The following is a 14325-nucleotide window of genomic DNA, read 5'->3' as shown; positions in this document are numbered from 1 at the left end:
GACATTAAACCCCACATATCAAACAATCCATGGGGCCATTTTCAAATTATTTCTACTTCGCGTGAAAGCTTGGCAATTTCGTGGAAGCACTTGTCAGTAATGCTGAAATAGTGTGCCATGAAAATTGAAACACCACATCTTCAGTCATCTTCGCCTTCCATCTTCCTTTAGGTATAAGGTGGCAATCCCACCATCGGATGATAAGAGTGCACACCAATATACCTCAGCACCAGCACCAACAGCTGACACAACAGCAGACGACGGAACCCCGGCCTGATGGTTAGCGTTTCGGAAACTCATGTTTCATAACGGTGGCCTCTCCTTTTGTTTACGAGTGCGGCAAGCTGGGTGGGTTTGCAACCATATGGTGAAGCACAGAAGATTGATAATTGACATGTCGATTTAACGTCGCAAAACGATCATATGATTATGAGAGACGCAGTAGTGGAGGGATCCGGAAATTTCGGCCACCTGCGGTTCTTTAACGTGCACCCAAATCTGAGCTACGGGCCTACATTTCCGCCTCCGAGATGCAGCCCCCGCAGCCGGGATTCAATCCCTCAACCAGCGGGTCAGCAGCCGAGGACCTTAGCCACTAGACCACCGCGGCGGGGCGGTGAAGCACAGAAGAGTGCAAGGACGAAGAATAAAACAAGGAGACGTGACAAGCGCTGACTTCGAAGTATTAAATTCAGAATTACACGAATAAATATTATTCTAGTCCCTGTAATCTCATTGTATATCGAGCCAAACGCGCACAAGAAATGTACCAGGCTTTTTGTGATATTGCAGGCGCACATATAGAGTGCTTTATAAGAATGAGCAAAGGTCAACAAAATGCGTATAACCTGCTCAAGCACCATTGTGTTTTCTTAACTTTCGCCGTCTTCTTAAATTTCTCACCATCAACGACGCTGCCTGTGCTACCTCTTCTACACTCTGATGTAGCCGCGGTGGTCTAGTGGCTAAGGTACTCGGCTAAGGTACCCCGCCGCGGTGGTCTAGTGGCTAAGGTACTCGGCTGCTGACCCGCAGGTCGCGGGCTCGAATCCCGGCAGCGGCGGCTGCACTTCCGATGGAGGCGGAAATATTTTAGGCCCGTGTGCTCAGGTTTGGGTGCACGTTAAGGAACCCCAGATGGTCGAAATCTGCGGAGCCCTCCACTACGGCGTCTCCCATAATCATACGGTGGTTTTGGAACGTTAAACCCCACATATCAATCATTACAATACGATGCTGCGTGGAAGCGTACTAGCGTTCCAGTGTCGTCACGCTTGCAAAACAAAGCCACCTATTCACCGCCGTCGCGGAAATCTATGCGCACAGTGGAGGGTCGTCGGGAGCGGTTTGAGCAGATTATTCGGTGAATAAAATGCGTCGACTGCAATTTATTGGTAATATCTATATTCCACTACCGAAAAAAAGACGCACGAACCAACGTTGCCATTACTAGTGAGAGAAGCGCGATATGCCAATGAAAGGAATGCTCGCTTCATGGGACAGTCCACGCTTTCGCACTAAATAATGTTTTTCGTTGCTTCATTTGTACGTGTTTAACCTGCGTTGCACCAACTGCGCATTCCTTTAGCGTAACTGAACTACTCAACTGTATAGTTCTTGCTCATCTGAATATATATAAAAAAACTAGCATAACAATGCCTTATTCCTATGTGGAGCGTTTAAGAGCGCCGTTCGCACAACTACACAGACGCAGCATACGTTTTTTTTTTTATTCAGTTGTCCGTGAAATGCAAGACAAATGAAAGGTAAAGTCGAAAAGGCGACGAGGTATTAAGCGCTTTAGCGCTACGCAGAAATATAACACGTAAACAAGTTTTTTTTTTTTTTTTTGCTCTAGTAACAGTAAAAAAAGGTAACAGTTTAGCACAAACATTTCATAATTACCGGCCCTGACAGTGATGCAACAGAGGTCCGGTTGCTTTATTAGACAAATATTTTTAACGAACAATTTACGCTGCCTTCCATCAATGTATAACTATGCAAAACAAACGGCCATAATAATTTGACAGAAATGAAGCTTCGCCTGAAATTATACAACATGAATGTAAGGCACTACATTTGGGTTAATCTTGAACACTTGGCTTCCTCAGAAAAATACCTAAGCTACACACATGAGAGTTTCTGCGTAAATTTCACTCCAAGTTAATTTCACATCTTCGTTTTATCACGTCCGCGTCACTGCACCTTCTTTTTTTTCTTCGGCACGGCAATAAAGGTACCGAAGTGTAAGGTACCGAAGTGCTTGATTGAAATATTTGCTTATCAGTAGTGGGACCTTGAGCGTACAATGAAAGCACATCTTAAGTACAACTGAAACTCGACGCAAAACCAATAAACTATAGTGCTGCAGTTATTCACTTAGCAAGAACGCGATATTCGAATACCTGCAACGTTTTGCTTTTTGTTTATCGCAGAGTCGTCAAAACGCTGCATTCACACACTGCCTAATACTCCTCATGCTTGAAACGACGCCAAGCTCATTTCACGATTTGCTTGAACTAGAAAGTGGGACCCACGCTGCGATAATTCCTGCGCACGGAGGGTACGATGAAAATACACAGCGCTCTCGAAAGTTGCACCAACTGATTATAATGCAATGCGTAAGAAACTGAGTAAATACAAACACATTTGCACATTGTGTTAGGTACAGGTGTAGTTAAGCTTGCTTTAACATAACGTAAAGAACCGCCCTTTGTAGACCTGCATGACGCACGCGTATAGAAACACTTCGCAGCTAGCAGACGACGCCAGGAGCCATCTGGACTTTCGGCCCACTCCACCAGTTGTATTTACTTATTTCCAGGTAATTTCGGACCTGGCGCAGCAGACTCGCATGTACAGAACCTGTTTCGAGGGCTCTGTCATTGGTTTCCGACGGGTAGCGTGGCGCGTTCTTCACATTACTGCACACGCACTCCTCAGGGTGCGTTCGTGTCGTCATGTTGAAACCAGTTCGACTGTATAGCAGAGCACACTTAGCGCCTAGCGCAAGTATCGCTAGCTTGACGCAACCAAACGTAACCGCCCCGCGAGCACGTAAGGAAATTCGGAGTATCGCAAAGCCTTTTCGGCTCCAAAATAAACGTCGTGTTTCCAAACAAAAATCGTTATCATTTTTTCGCCCTTGAAGAGGACATAGACGGAAAAGTAGAGAGAAAGAGAGGTGAAAGGAAAGGCGGGGAGCTTTACCAGAAAATAATCCAATTTGCTATTCTACACTGGGGAAGGGTTAAGGGGGCCGGAAAGGTAAGGAGGAAAAAAAGAAAAGAGTAATGGATTAAAAAAGAAAGAAAAGACGTGCACAGTAAAGCACGGAAGATTCGCAGACATTTAGCGGGTCGAGTTGACCACAAAAACTTCAGCAGCGCTTTCGTCGCTTACTGGTTGGAAGCTTGGACGTTGCGGCGATCCAAAATCAACCGTTCGGAAAGTGACCCATTATCGAGCTATGCTAACGTTGCCATAAGCTGTTTTCTCAGGTAGCTTTAATGAGGACAAACTCTAAGGACGTGTGCAATAGTTCTTTCACTGTCACAGTGATTACATCGTCACAGTCTGTTCTGATTCGGTAAGCAAAGCTGTTCGTAGTATTGACGTACCTGAGGGCCACATCGATCTCCTGAGCATCGGGAGGCATCCAGGAGAACCAGAAGTCGTTCTTGCCGGACAGGTCCTTGTTGGTGATTGCGTTGGGCGGCCCGTCCTCGCACTGCAGCGGCTGCAGCGAGTCCGACCAGCCGTCAAAGTATCCCTGCGGCTCGGTGCCACCGGTAGTCCTCGATCGAAACGCCAGAATCAGGGCATGCACAGCCACATTGGGAGAACTCATATTCACTGCGATCAAAGCAGAGGAAAAATGCGCGTATGTGAGAATATGGCGGTCGCTAAAAAAAGCAAAAAAAGGCAAAAGAGAAGAACACGTTGCTATTGCCGAGAACAGCTCCTGAATTAGTTGAGTACAAAAACTGCCCTCATTTATCAATAATGAAGCTTTTGCGACACTTGACATATAATGCATAAATGTTCCACCACAAGGAACACATGCGTCCAGCACGTACGTTCAAAGTAAGCAGTGCTGCTTCCCACTTGCACATTAAGTGAACTGAAATGGCCATTGCAGACCGCTAACTCTGATCCTGCACGTGTTTTTACCCAGAAAAAAAAGCTGAACAAAAAAAAAACACACGGAGGCTTTTGGACAACGCGAGTCCAAGACAGTTTCTTTAAGAATGTAGTGAAGAGATCTCGTTTCTTCAAGGTGCGCTGATGGTTCGCAAGGTATAGTGCCTGGCATTATTTCAGCTTTCTTGCGAGAGACATACTAAAGTGACTCGTGGTGAGACGTTCTGCGCAGTAACAGACGCTCTTGCGGATCAATATAGGGGGCCAGGCCTGCCAGGCTAACTCGGTCTGTAGAAAAATAGTGCCACCACCACAACAACTACGATCATATCTCGTTCATGTACGGCAAAAAAAAAATACAATTTAGGCTTCCGTGTAGCTCACTGCGCCAGAACCCTACGCACAACCATGTTTTTGCAACAGACTGTTCAGAATTAACGTGAAACGGAGCTTTTCTGAAGGGCTCAATCAAAGTTAAAGAAGTTTCTTTTCTTCTTAATGATTCCACTGCGAGCAACAAGCGTGAAGGTAAAGGTGATGCCGAAGTGGTACACGAGTTCGGAACGCCAGATCAACAAATCAATCTCGCGTTCAACGCCGAGATCGATTGACATTCGCATAAATATATTTAGGGCTCGCCATAGTGAATATGCATTTATACAAACGAACACTGTATCATGAATATTGTAGGGCTAGAACTGAGTAGCATCATTGGATATAGCGCAGTTTTCGGAGAATGTGGAGAAGGGGAACCTTTCCTGTTTGCTGCCGATATGCATGCGTAGGATCATAAACGATGCATGTGTGATTTCTTCAATATATGCACGAACTATTGATCTTTAGTGGACCAAAAGATGTGCTCACACCTCGCAGGCTCGTACAGCAACCACATCTTTGGGAATGGAGAGCATATATGAAAAGGGTGGGAAAAGGGGAAATAGTAGGATAGGGAAGCGCTGCACTCAATGAAACGTGGGTCGACGGCGATCCCCATTTCATGCATGAACTCACCACAGAAACCAAAACGCTCCCCTACCAGTGGCACTTTCACCCAACGGTTTTTCTACGAACATCTCGTGAATTATATAACGATGGCGAAGTGAGTGCAAAAGGTTCAACGAAAATTCACGGTGAAGTCGATGTCACACCGTCACAACGCAGCAAGCGCGGCGCCAGTGAATCCACTCATAATCTCGCTCGCACGAAGCGGCGCTGATTTATTAAAGGGCGCCGCGCAATTTCGTGCAATGTAGAGGGGGGAGGCGCCACTGCACGTAACCATGCATACATAGCATTACGCAACGCCCAGAGTGGGAGGGAGGGGGGGCGTGTCGCAGGCGGCTTCTCCATGCAGCATCTCCGCACCGTAAAGTTGAGCCTCATTTTCGATTCGGTCACAATGGAGATTTCGTAAATACGCTCGGCAATGCGAAATTGACCGTAAGAGATTCAAGTGCGCCCGTGCCATTGAAAGAGAGCATTATCGGTGCACTTGAATAAAGTGCATAAAAAAATACAAACTACACTCGCACAATACACCGGTGGTGGATGGTCTTCTGTCTAACAGCAATAAACTTGTGCGTAATGCGTTTCGCGGTGAATCATCAAAACATACTAGGCCCATGGCCAACCACGGCTCTTTAGAAAAGAGCTCTATAGTCGCCTTCAAGAAGTTTCTTGAATACTGGAATAGTTCTTGGAAATAATAACATGCACGATGTTGTTGTCTTCCTTTCAATACTGAAAACAAATGTACAGTGTTGTGATCGTGTGTTTGATGTTATGTGAAATTATCTGTGATAGCGTGTTTTCTGCGATGTGTGCGAAAATTTAATGAGTAGGGCATTTAGATCATTTGCATATAGTAACTTGTGTTCCACTACTTATGTACATATGAACTTATCTTACCCCTTTGACCTTCCATGGGCTGCTGAACTGTGCTACATTTGCACATATTAGGAAGCTTTAGCGTAGGGGCTCCAAAAGTTTGGGGCCACAAAGCCCTTTCCATATGAGCGCTTTGGGTCAAGCAGGAGCGAAAAGTTTTCGAATAGGGTCTGCGGTGCATTCGATTCTCACCGAATACTTGATCATGTCATTTCAGACGTTTGTCTGACGTGAGAAGTCAGCTTTGCGTCAGTCATTTGTCTGACGCAAAAATTTTGGGGAAGGCTTTGGGGCTCCCGCTAAATTTGAGAAATAGCATCCTTAACGCGAAACCTGAACGCTGTTGGGGTTTCGCGCATGCGCAGTATCCTCGACGCCATTTCTTTTCGGACCCAAACTTCTGGGGCCCCTATTCGAAAACTCCGTATTATCTTTGAATGTGTAACGTTTTGTGCCCTATCATTATTTTTACTAGATATTTCCTCAGCTAGGCGAGAAGGAGTAGCGGATGACATCAAAGAGGATCCAAATTAACTCTCCTATTCAGTATCTACAATAAAAAAGAACAGTGGCGGTAGCTTGCTTAGTACAAAAGTCACCATAAAATTTGAATGGGCACCAAATGTCCAACTTAGCCATTTCGTTAAAGTTCTTACGCAGGACGCCATCGAGATGGTGACAGTTATTCGTAGATTCATGGTCATTACGGTGCTCGGTAACTAATCCGAACACGGCGGATTCAATTCCTGCAGGGGCGGTCGCATTATGATGGAGGAGGAATGTTCTATTTACGGTGTGGTGTCAGTGCACCTTATGGTAACACCAGCTCAAAAACTTCAGAGCCCCCCCCCCCCCCCCCTCCCCCAAAGGCATGTCTCGTATTCATATCGTGGTTTGGCGAAGCGAAAACCCAGAAATTATGCTATCATTCACTGTTATAAAAACATGTGAAAGCTTTGCTACGTGTACCCGACCGTAATGAAGCAAACATAATGAAGCAAACATTATGAGATATGCGGTGGCTAGTGTGCTGATAACTTATAAGATATCACATATTCACAGAGAAGCTCAAAAAACAATACGTTAAGTTGAACTTCAAAGCTGTGGGACCACTTAATCGAAGCAGTAAATCGGTTTAAATTGATTTATTGTACTGAAAACTCCAACTATGTTGATTACATCACCAGATGTTCACCGTTACAGAAGAAAATCGAGGTCAAAGATATACACTTATATTCAGCACCGAAAATTATAGCGCGTAGCTTCAGGGATTTCCAACTGTGTTGTTCGTATAGTTTGGCAGCATCGGTACAACGAAATTTTTTGAAACTTGGTATGCTAAGTGTCTTGCCCCCTCGGAAAACAACGCAGGTCCTTTTTACTGATTAGGAACGACATGCAACGCAGTAGACGCCACCAGAATATATATGACGTCATGTCTATTTGTGCAGTATTTAAGGTGGCATCACCACCCATTTTTTTCTTCTTTTGGCCCGTTCTTTCGTTTACGAAGCATGTTCTCACATAAAGTGTGGTAATTTCTGAAATTAAAAAAACAAGTAATTTACCACCAAGAGGAAAATATATATTTACTGTTTGTGTCGCTTGAACCTACTTCGATGCTGAAAAAAAAAATGAATTGCTGCCCCTCTCAGAGCATAATAAAGAGAGAGAGAAAGAGAGAGAGAGAGAGATACGTCGGAGTCAATTCAGCGACGCGTACTAAAGAAATGCATTAGGCTGCTCCATGTGCACCCCCAACTATTTTTTTCATCTTCATACGCAACGCTAGTGAATAGCAGCCATCAGCGCTGGTATTTGCGAGTATATGCGGTCAACTAGTCACATGCGAACGGTGGGATTTGTCAAAGTCCAGGCCCTTCTCCCCTTTGCGCCTCTAAATGCGAACGCATAAAAAAATGGGTGGCAATGCTGCCTTTAAGTTTCCGCCACATATCACAGTGATTTTACGGATTTCAACGGCGTCCAACCAAATATAGCTGTTCGTAATCGTCATGCAACGAATGACTGTTCTGCATTGAAGAAGTAAGAAAGATTGAGCACAGCGAGTCTGCAATATTCTTTCTGCGTCGCACTGGCGTACTAAAAAAAAAGCACTATAGAGCTTAAGACGGTGAATTTGATGTCAATGTTTGAACATGCTCAGCTTAAAGGTCGCACTGCATCGACAGTTTTTTCCGTTGCAGTATGGCTCAAATCAATAATACCTTCACTTCAAACTTGCTGACAGCTTCTGACCCACTTTCTTGCATGACGCGAAAACGCTCCCGGCGAGCCAAGCTGCCTTTTCATTGAGGCCATATTAAATCAAAGTTTCCATTCGAAGAAACAGAAGCGATCGATCCAAAATCAATTTGCCGTAACATTGAAAGACCGACCTACTTTGTCGGGCGATAACAGCCGCACAGCAAATGAAGTTCAATTTTTTTCACGTCACACAACACGATAAGCGTCCACGCCAGCCCGTTCTGGCGAATATATTCCACTTAATGATGCATGCTGAACACGAAACTCGATGGAGCCACTTATAATGCAGGACACGTGAAGTTAAACGACAGCCGATGGGACAACTGAAGAGAACAACAGCCCATGTTACACAACGTACTTAGAGCCATTCACTTGCAAATCCACAGAGCAAACTGCGTAAAGGTAAAGCTTCAACTTTGTAGAAAGATAGCTTTACGTTTCATCTGATTAACTACGTCGATTTCGAGTTTACTGGTGTTAACCAAAAGGAGTAGCGAAGAAGTGGGAAAAATGACGACGCATTGTATGTCTGACTAAAACACATTCAGTGAACATAAAAAACTAGTGATATAATACGCTAGATAGGTGAAGCCTGAATGCTAATTGAGTTCAGGGTCACTTTAATGAATTACGCGTCCGCCCCCTTCTCTGTTGTATATTATTGCGTTCCTCTTGAACATACCTAAGTCATTCATTTCTGTCAGGAGCTCTGGGCACACCAGTCGCCCCTCCGTCCTCTACTCAGCTCCCCTCGTCTTACATTACCACTGCCCCCACCACCACCATCAATGCTTCATATCACGCGTGACCTTGTCATACGGGAGCAGCGATTTCATTTTGATCTCCCGAAACACGTATAAACTTCTCGCTAAAACAAATCAGCGTACTACACGCCTTACAAATGCAGCGAAGAGGGAAAAAGGAAAAGGGGGCGTTGTGGCAGCAACGCAAGCGTGTCCGTCACCCCATTACCCGTGGACGGCGCAAATCGGTCACGTCGCGGAGTTCGAATTCAGCTCCTCGCGGGAGTAAGAAAATAAAAAAATAAATGTGCGCTGAAGGAAGGAAGCCTCCTCCTGGCTTATGGTCACCCCGCCACTACGCACCCTATCCAACCCCTTTTTTTTTCTGCCGTCATCCCGAACGGAACGTTGTTAGCCCGGTCCAGGGCAGCAGCGTGGACGCTGTTGACGCTGTGGCGAAATCCACCGAGCCGAACAATCAGACATGCAGTTGAAATTTCGCCACGGCTCTCTGGTCACCCGCTCATCGAGGAACGGAGCTGCACGTGCGTCATTAGGAACGAACGTCACTTTGAAACAACTAAAGAAAGAAAGAAAAGAAAGAAAGAAAGAAAGAAAGAAAGAAAGAAAGAAAGAAAGAAAGAAAGAAAGAAAGAAAGAAAGAAAGAAAGAAAAAAGAATGAGAGAGAGAGAATCCTGACAACAATGAAACGCGATCGATGAAGTGAGTGAAAGCCGGTCCATATCTCTGAGGTTGTGCAACTAGGTTCATCGCCTCTGGAAATGCGCAATTAAAGTGTGCGACGGTTATCTGGCTGCCATGTTGATTGGTGGAGCGCAGAGCGCTAATCATAGACATCTGGGCTATAGCCGACTAGACTATCTTTTCCAAAGCGTCCCACCGCTCGTGTGTCACCTAGTTACGTGCATCAGGTACTAAAGCATTACAAACAGTCTTCAGCTGATCCCGCTCTCCGGAGGCTGTGAGCGAAAAGTTCAATCTGTCAGAAACTGCTTCTGCCCAAAACAACGTGAATGTTGGCATGTATCTGAGCATGCATAAAAGCGGCGGCATAGTTGTCGTGGTGCTCGACTGCTGACCCGAAGGTTGCGGGAACGAATCCCAGCCGCATTTCGACAAAGGTGCAGTGCTGTACAAGCCGCAAATCGAGATTCCCCCCCCCCCCCACGCGGCATCTGATAACTATATCGTGGTATTCGGACGTAAAGCTCAAACGAACGTTATTATCCCGCATAGTAGTTTTTAAAGACTTGCAAAATATAACTATTAGAGGGAAATGCAAGAAACACATACGTTACCAAAAAACGATTGATAGATGTGGGGTTCAACGCCCCAAAACCACCGTATGATTGTGAGACACGCCGTAGTGGAGGACTCCGGAACTTTCGGCCACCTGGTGTTCGTTAACGCGCATCGAAATCTGAGCACACTGGCCTACAGCATTTTCGCCTCCATCGAAAATGCAGCCACCGCAGCCGGGATTGGATCCCGCGACTTGCGGGTCAGCAACGGAATACCTTAGCCACTTGACCACCGCGGCGGGGCTACTTTACCAAAAGAAACAGCCCTTAAAGAGGCAGACTGTCTTCGAAAATTAGCTTTCTTTCTTTTGCACGTTGTCTTGGTGTCTTGTAAAAGAGAGGAAATAATATATTTATTTTTATGTCTATTATTGTATGCTTCGCGATGACAATAATATCGCGAAAGAAAACAAGCTACCCTCTTTTCAAGTTCGACGCCGTAGTAAACACATAACAAAAAAAAAGTCTCCACGATTTAGCCTCCCCTCTTTCACTTGAACAAACACTGTCCGAACAAACCCACGTGGGTGCGAATCGGTCGCTCTCGCTGCCCGAGAAAACGGTGGCGCGGCCTTTCACCTTCGGTATTAGATTCAACGCGCACTCTGAAGAGGGCTCCTCCACAGCAGGAACGGTGACCCAGCCGGCCCGGTCGTGCGCGAGACACTCTTGCGAAGCACGTTACGCTTTAGCTGCAATGACCGGCGACGACCCCGTATGGCCTCGTCATCTATTATTCAAGCCCCGGAGGAATGCGGGGAGTGTGCCGAGCTGGATGTGAGAACTCACGCACACAGGCGAAAAAAGAAGGGGGGGGGGAGGATGAAGAAAAGGTAAAGAACGGGAGAGAGCGAAAGTTGGAAGCCTAAAAACGACCAGAACAATGTTAGAACAACAACAAAAAACGCGCGTCGACTTACAATGTCTAAGAAAAAAGAACGGAAGGAACAAAACTACTGAGAGAAAAATCGTAACACCGAACAGTTATAAGAAAAAAAGGGACAGCTGTTTTTCTTGTGGCAATATTTCCCCTCCCGTTCGACAGCTGGACTAGTATTGCGACGCTTGAAACGGCCTAAGAAGCAAAACGCGCAGCAGTGGTAGAACGGTCCGAGCCGGGACAAGTTGACACGCCCGACGTGAGTCTAGGAATCATCGATCGTTTCTCACAAGTGCGACATTTTTTTTCCTGTTGATCTAAGCGTTTTTCTCCTTCTCTCTCTCTTTGCTTCTGGTTCATTTCGCTTTTTCGCTGAAGTGGTAAGAGTGTCCTTCGCCGCGACAGAACACGACGAAGGTAAAACGATCATTTCGCATTCGCTGTCGCTACTGCCGAAAAAGTGCGCGAAGTACGATCACTGGCAGAGCTCTTAATGTGGAGCCTGTTTTGGCGTCGTTACAAAGTCTCTTTACACCGATGTTTTATTTGGAATGCCGGTGATTGGGAAGACCAGAATCTTTCATCTACGCCGAAAGCAATTCGCTGTTATCCGTAGTTCAAAACATCGCGTTCCGAAAGCGACGGCTTCATTAAACCCACACCAAAACTTACTTAGTTGTATCATCAAAAATTACCCAATATATAGACCATCCTTTTTGAAGTAACGTGGAGACAGTGCTCTCAAAGATCGCGAGTATAAGTGTCTAAATTCATGTGCCGCATCACAATGTATGCTGGATAATTCCACGAGAGATCGACACGGGTCGAAAAGTTGATATTCTAGATTTGATTGTTTGTTTTATATCTCTCTAACTTTTATTCCCCTTAACCTCTCCCCACTGCAAAGAAGCCTACCAGGCTCAGCCATGGTGAACCTCCCTGCCTTTCTTTTATCCTTGTTCTCTCTCTTTTGTGCACATACCACCTGGTATCCCGAAAGTGAACGTTATTTTTTATTAACTGTATGGTTTAGTAGAAACAATATTGAGCTTATTTTGTACAGAGGAACCAATTCCACCCCTAGTAATTTATGAAAGTTAACGACGATATAAAAGCACAAATATTAGCTTGATGTAAACAATATTTTTTAGTAAATGGAGGCGTAATGAAGAGTGAAGCAGCATTGTTTGAAGCTTGCATGCTAAAGCAAAGTGTTTCTGAAAAATGTCTGAACAGGTGACATTTTTTTTTAAGTTGCCTGATTTGAAAATTTTTCCCTCCTAAGTTACACCAGTTAGTGTTTCGTAACTTGGTGACCTAGTACAACATAATGGTTGCAATATTGCCTGTCAATACTGTTGCTGCACCTCATACACGTAATTTTGTAAATGGCATCAAACTTCCAGAATCGTCGACAATAAAGCCTAATAGAAAATCAATATAAAAAACCATCTTCGATTTTGCTTAAAATCTCACAAAACGTTCCTAACAGTCGATAGAAGAAATATTTAAAAACATATTGCATCATTTTATTTGCAGCGACAATATTACGAGTGGAAGTTTCAGCTTTTCGAGCTTTCACATAGGTAATAAACACACTAAAAATCGGGCTAAAAAAAGTCCGGCTTTAGTGTCGACAAATTGGAAAGTTTGAGGCAATGTATAAAATTATGTGTTTGAGGTACAGCAACGGTATTGGCAGGCACTATTGCAAACATTTTTATGATAGATCACCAAGCTATGAAACACTAGCTAGGTTAGCTTAGGAGTAAAAAGAAAACTCAAATCAAGCAAGTTTAAAAAATTGTCACCTGTTCAAACATTTTCCAGAAACACTTTGCTTCAGCATACAAGCTTCAAACTATGCAGCTTCATTCTTCATTACGCGTCTATTTACTAAAAAAATTCATGAAGCTGATATTTGTATTTTTACGTTGTAGTTAACTTTCGAAAATGACAAGGGGTGAAATCGGTCCCTCTGTACAAAATAGGTTCAATATTTTTTTTCCTCCTAAACTATGCAGTTAATATGAAAAAAACACTTTCACTTTCACTTTCGGGCTACTGGGTGATATGTGCACGAATGATAAAATAAACCATCAAATCTAAAGTATCAACTTTTCGACCCGTGTCAATCTCTCGTGGAATCACCCTCTATGCGTGCGCAGTACTTCATCATTGACACGCCGCTGAAATCTTCACGAGACTACTCTTCAGTAATAGCCATGATCAGCGCGCGGCGCGCACAGTGCGTTAAAAGATGTTCAAATTTGCAAGCTTATTTAACTAGTTGGCTGGACAGCAAATACAATTTGACGCTGTCCTTCAAAACAAAGACATCCGAGTTCCACCTTACATAGTGTGCAGTCGTTTAGTACAGATCTGTCCACAGGGAAGCCTAACTTCTCTCTTTGTCTCGTGGTAGCATTATACGTTGGCTAGAGTGATACTAAATAGTTAAATAAGACTGGTACCTAAAGATATTGCGAAAGAAAAGAAATATTAAACAAATACTCTCACCATCTGTAAACTGTACAACGAAAGAAATACGCAAAGCAAGCTTCCCCGCGATTTTAAGTTAAATGTGGACAAGCCAGCTTTACAATGCGCGTCTTCGCAAGCGATGGTCCACTCGGGGAACCTTAGGTGGACCGTTTTGGTCAGCCCACCTACAGATCATGAGCATTTATAGCAAATGCCAGACTGACTATCGTGCAGAAGAAAACAACATGAAAACCATCGCTTCAGTAAAGTGGCTGTACCTAGGAGGGGCAGGAGGGGCGCTTTCCAGCCCCTCTTGTCGCCTTTTACCACAACGAAGAGTGAATAGAAGTTTTATTTCTGTGTAGAGTGTGTAGTTTAACACACAGTTTGTGTTTGCGCGCATCGATCTACTGTCTCATTTGATCGGACGAGGTAGAGAAGCCAATAACTTTCACCAAATTTAGCCTTTCAACGACGTATAGTGTACAAATAATACACTCCAAGTAGGACTAACTGCGTAGCTCGCTCTAAGGCTGACAGCGCGCTTAGCTAGGACATGAGGATACGTAAAAGAAATGACCAGACATAAAGTTGTCA

At 44.5% G+C, this 14325-nt stretch overlaps 1 protein-coding gene across 1 annotated transcript in view; it reads right to left on the bottom strand.

Moving 5' to 3' along the window:
• The window catches only part of LOC119178321 (uncharacterized), a 237595-nt gene that overhangs the window by 24621 nt on the left and 198649 nt on the right, over window positions 1-14325 (bottom strand). The window contains exon 2 of the mRNA XM_037429509.2: window positions 3621-3855. Coding sequence (XP_037285406.2) covers window positions 3621-3855 — 235 coding nt within the window. The remainder of the gene's footprint in view (window positions 1-3620; window positions 3856-14325) is intronic.

This window comes from Rhipicephalus microplus, chromosome 1 (genome assembly GCF_043290135.1).
Source record: "Rhipicephalus microplus isolate Deutch F79 chromosome 1, USDA_Rmic, whole genome shotgun sequence".
Lineage (NCBI taxonomy): Eukaryota > Metazoa > Arthropoda > Arachnida > Ixodida > Ixodidae > Rhipicephalus > Rhipicephalus microplus.
This window is presented reverse-complemented; position numbering and strand designations above follow the sequence as displayed.